The sequence below is a fragment of the Ranitomeya imitator genome, chromosome 4 (assembly GCF_032444005.1).
Source record: "Ranitomeya imitator isolate aRanImi1 chromosome 4, aRanImi1.pri, whole genome shotgun sequence".
In the NCBI taxonomy this organism is placed as follows: Eukaryota; Metazoa; Chordata; class Amphibia; order Anura; family Dendrobatidae; genus Ranitomeya; species Ranitomeya imitator.
In genome coordinates, this window is record NC_091285.1 from 136000180 (window position 1) to 136003545 (window position 3366).

General features: G+C 42.7%; 1 protein-coding gene across 1 annotated transcript; it reads left to right on the plus strand.

Annotated features, from left to right (window-relative positions):
• Positions 1-411: 411 nt before the first annotated feature.
• Positions 412-2885, plus strand: LOC138675581 (uncharacterized). Its single transcript, XM_069763945.1, has 2 exons — positions 412-1086; positions 1223-2885. Exons 1-2 carry the CDS (start codon positions 740-742, stop codon positions 2106-2108), a joined length of 1233 nt encoding a protein of 410 aa, XP_069620046.1. The 5' UTR covers positions 412-739; the 3' UTR covers positions 2109-2885.
• The last annotated feature ends 481 nt before the right edge of the window (positions 2886-3366 follow it).

A 3366-nucleotide genomic window follows, 5' to 3' on the forward strand; every position in this document is an offset into this window, starting at 1 on the left:
ATGAAATTCCATATATTTCAGATATTTTTGCTGCTATTTTTAAGCAAAAGAATATATAATCCAAAAACTACTTAATATTGTGAATAACACATTGTCTATATTGTAATTCTATCCAGCCAAAGTACTTGTTTTTCATTTTTAATTCTTATTCACTTTCATGTGCTTTCACCTTGCTCAGCAATTAAGGTAATTAATCATTGCACCGGTGTGTTCACCGGATCTCAGTATAAAAATGCAAGACAAAGCCACACATTGGATATCATGACTAAAGGTGCTTGATCACCAGAAAAGCATTGATATCGCATTTTATTCTCTGTAATTGCTGATGTTTTTATCCTCCAGTGAACACATTTTCCAAGTGAATAAAGAAAAGGTTTTTTTCACTATCTTAGTCTAAGTTCACATTTGCGTTGTGCGCCGCAGCGTCGTCGCCGCAACGCACAACGCAAACAAAAACGCACCAAAACGCATGTACAACGCAGCGTTTTGCGCCGCATGCGTTCAACGCATGCGTCGCAAAACGCTGCGGGTTTTTGAAACGCAGTTGCGTTTTTACCAAAAAACGCAGCGTTTTTAGACGCATGCGTTTTTAGTGCAGTGAGTCATTCATCATCCCCCACCCACAATAAAAAGTGTCTACACAATAGATAAAGAACCACCAATGGCTAGAAGAGGGTTGGTGTTAACAAATGTGTATATACCCTGGCAGAGATGAATTCCTCACATTTTGCTGGTATTCATGATGGAGCGAACCATGAACAGTATCTACATGGATATGGATATGGAATTTGCCTTGGCTCATGCCTATGCTGTTGCCTGTTTTAATGAAAGGGAAAGGGAAAGACGGAGATGGAGTCGTCGCCGCTTTTGGATCCACCCTATAGTTGAAGTCCGGGAGAGTCGTGGAGCATACCATTGCTTGTTTGGCGAACTGAATGACAACCGGGAAAAATATTTCGAATATACCCGGATGTCACAGGAGAGCTTCCGCTATCTTCTGCGTCGGGTGGAAGGATCCATTAGCAGGCAGGACACGCAGCTCCGGAGAGCTATTTCCGCAGAGGAACGGCTGCTGGTGACTCTACGGTACGTTGCTGTTTGAATGACTGTGATATCTATTTACTTTTTATTTTATTTTATTAATTTTTTTCAATTGTAATGGTCAATGTACTTTTATAAATTATAATGTGCTTTATTCAAAATTTCTTTATCTTCTTTGCAGTTTCCTGGCTACCGGAGAAACGTTTAGGTCACTTCATTTTCAATTCCGGATTGGAGTCTCCACTCTTTCAGGAATTATTGCTGAGACATGCCGCGCTTTGTGGGATAATCTCCGGGAGGAATATTTACCTGTCCCTACAAGTGCAATCTGGGAGGCCAACGCACAGAAATTCAACCAAGTGTGTAATTTTCCAAACTGTATTGGCGCTGTCGATGGAAAGCACATTCGGATTACCAAGCCTGCGAAAAGTGGATCCCTTTTCTACAATTATAAAAAATACTTTTCAACTGTTCTCATGGCAATTGCCGGTGCGGACTGCCGTTTTCTCGCAGTGGACATTGGTGCATTTGGGCGTGCAAATGACTCGCGCACATTTAAAGAGTCTGATATGGGCCAAAAGTTATATGGAAACAATTTTAATTTCCCACAGCCACGACCTCTTCCCCACACCGAAGGCCCGGCGATGCCATTTGTTGTGGTAGGGGATGAGGCATTCCAAATGTCTGCCAACCTATTGAAACCCTACTCCAGTCGGGGCTTGGACCATACAAAAAGGGTTTTCAATTACAGACTGTCCAGGGCCAGAAGGACTGTGGAGTGCGCCTTTGGCATCCTCGTTTCCAAATGGCGGATATTGGGATCGGCCATTAATCTTAAAATTGAAACAGTGGATGAGGTGGTGAAGGCTTGTGTGGTTCTCCACAATTTCATTATGGCCAAAGAGAGAATAAATGTTGAACTGGATGAACCCATAGCCAACCCCTTGCCCGATTACCATGATCATCCTCTGAGGACAAGTGTGGAAATTGCGCAGATGCGTGATCGTTTTGCGGCCTATTTTGTGTCAGATGTTGGCCGTGTGTCATGGCAAGATCAAATGGTGTAGTAATGTTACTTTTGGACTGTCTTCTGATTGTAACTACACCAATAATACCTCTACTGTGACAGTTAGAAATATATTAAAAAAAAATAATTTTCCATTAAATGTGCAATCAAAGTTCCGTTTAGGTTGGTTTGGTATATGTCAAATTTTGCATCTAAGTATAGTTCACAAATTTAATGTTCCTATAAAAACTTGAACCTGTTGTTTTTAAAATATTAAAGAAAAAAGTTTTTAAATTCTATACCGATTCAAATACAATTTTTATACCATAATATTACATATACTTGTTTGTCTGATCGACCTGTATCTTTGTGTTTTACCTGATAAGCAACGATAACAGCGATGTTTTCCAATTGAAACCAGGGTAAATATCTGAAGCGTGGCCCTGCGCTTATCAACATGATGTACGTGGGCCTCTGCATCGTTGTTCGCTGGAGAGATGTCTGTGACAGCTCTCCAGGGACCAACCAGCGGACGCTGCAGTGATCTGCATCATTGTCTGTTTCGCTGCTGCATTAAGTGTGAACACCTCATACAGCAATGAGAGACACCCAAAAAAAGACAAACTAAAAATTGAAAAAATAGTGTCTGACATTGCATATATGAGGTGTTTGAAGCACAAAATATGTGTAGACAGCACATGGCGTGATTTGCCGAGAAAAATTCTGGAAAATAATAGCATAAATAATAACAAATAGTGTTTTTTAAAAATAACATTTTTTATTGGGGGAAAACAGAAAACAAAAAGGGTTCTTAAACTTAGGGGGTTTCCACCTGTGCCACCAGAGGGGAATGGTAGGTGTCTTCTCTGGAATGGTGAGAGAAATGGGACGATGATGGAGAAGATGACGATGATGGCGAAGAGGAGGATACATAGTCAAGTAGACTTGATGGGAGATCCAAACCCTCCCCAGGGTATACTGGGGAGGAAACCGCCACCTCTGTAGGGGAGGGAGGAGGCAACACAAGCCTTGTTTGGCCATGGCTGCTCCTACTGCGACTCGAGCCCCTACGGACAGTTGGTGTTGTCACTGGAACAGCAACCAGAGCCTCTTTGTGTGCCCGTCTGTGTTTCCTCTTTTTTTTTTTTTTTTTGGGTCCTGTGGCAGGTTCCCCAGCATGATGACGCCTACGGGAGGATGAAGGCATGGCAGGAGCAGGAGTCGGCGGCACTATGTTATGGTGCCTGTGGTGGCGTCGCTCGGCACGTGGACCACGGTGGGGTGGCTGGAGTGGCTCTCCAGCAGGAGTGGGAGTCATG

Coding starts and splice junctions, on each gene's coding strand:
- LOC138675581 (XM_069763945.1), top strand. CDS start 740: ATGATGGAGCGAACCATGAACAGTATCTACATGGATATGGATATGGAA. Junction 1,087..1,222: donor CGGCTGCTGGTGACTCTACG/GTACGTTGCTGT, acceptor TCTTCTTTGCAG/TTTCCTGGCTACCGGAGAAA.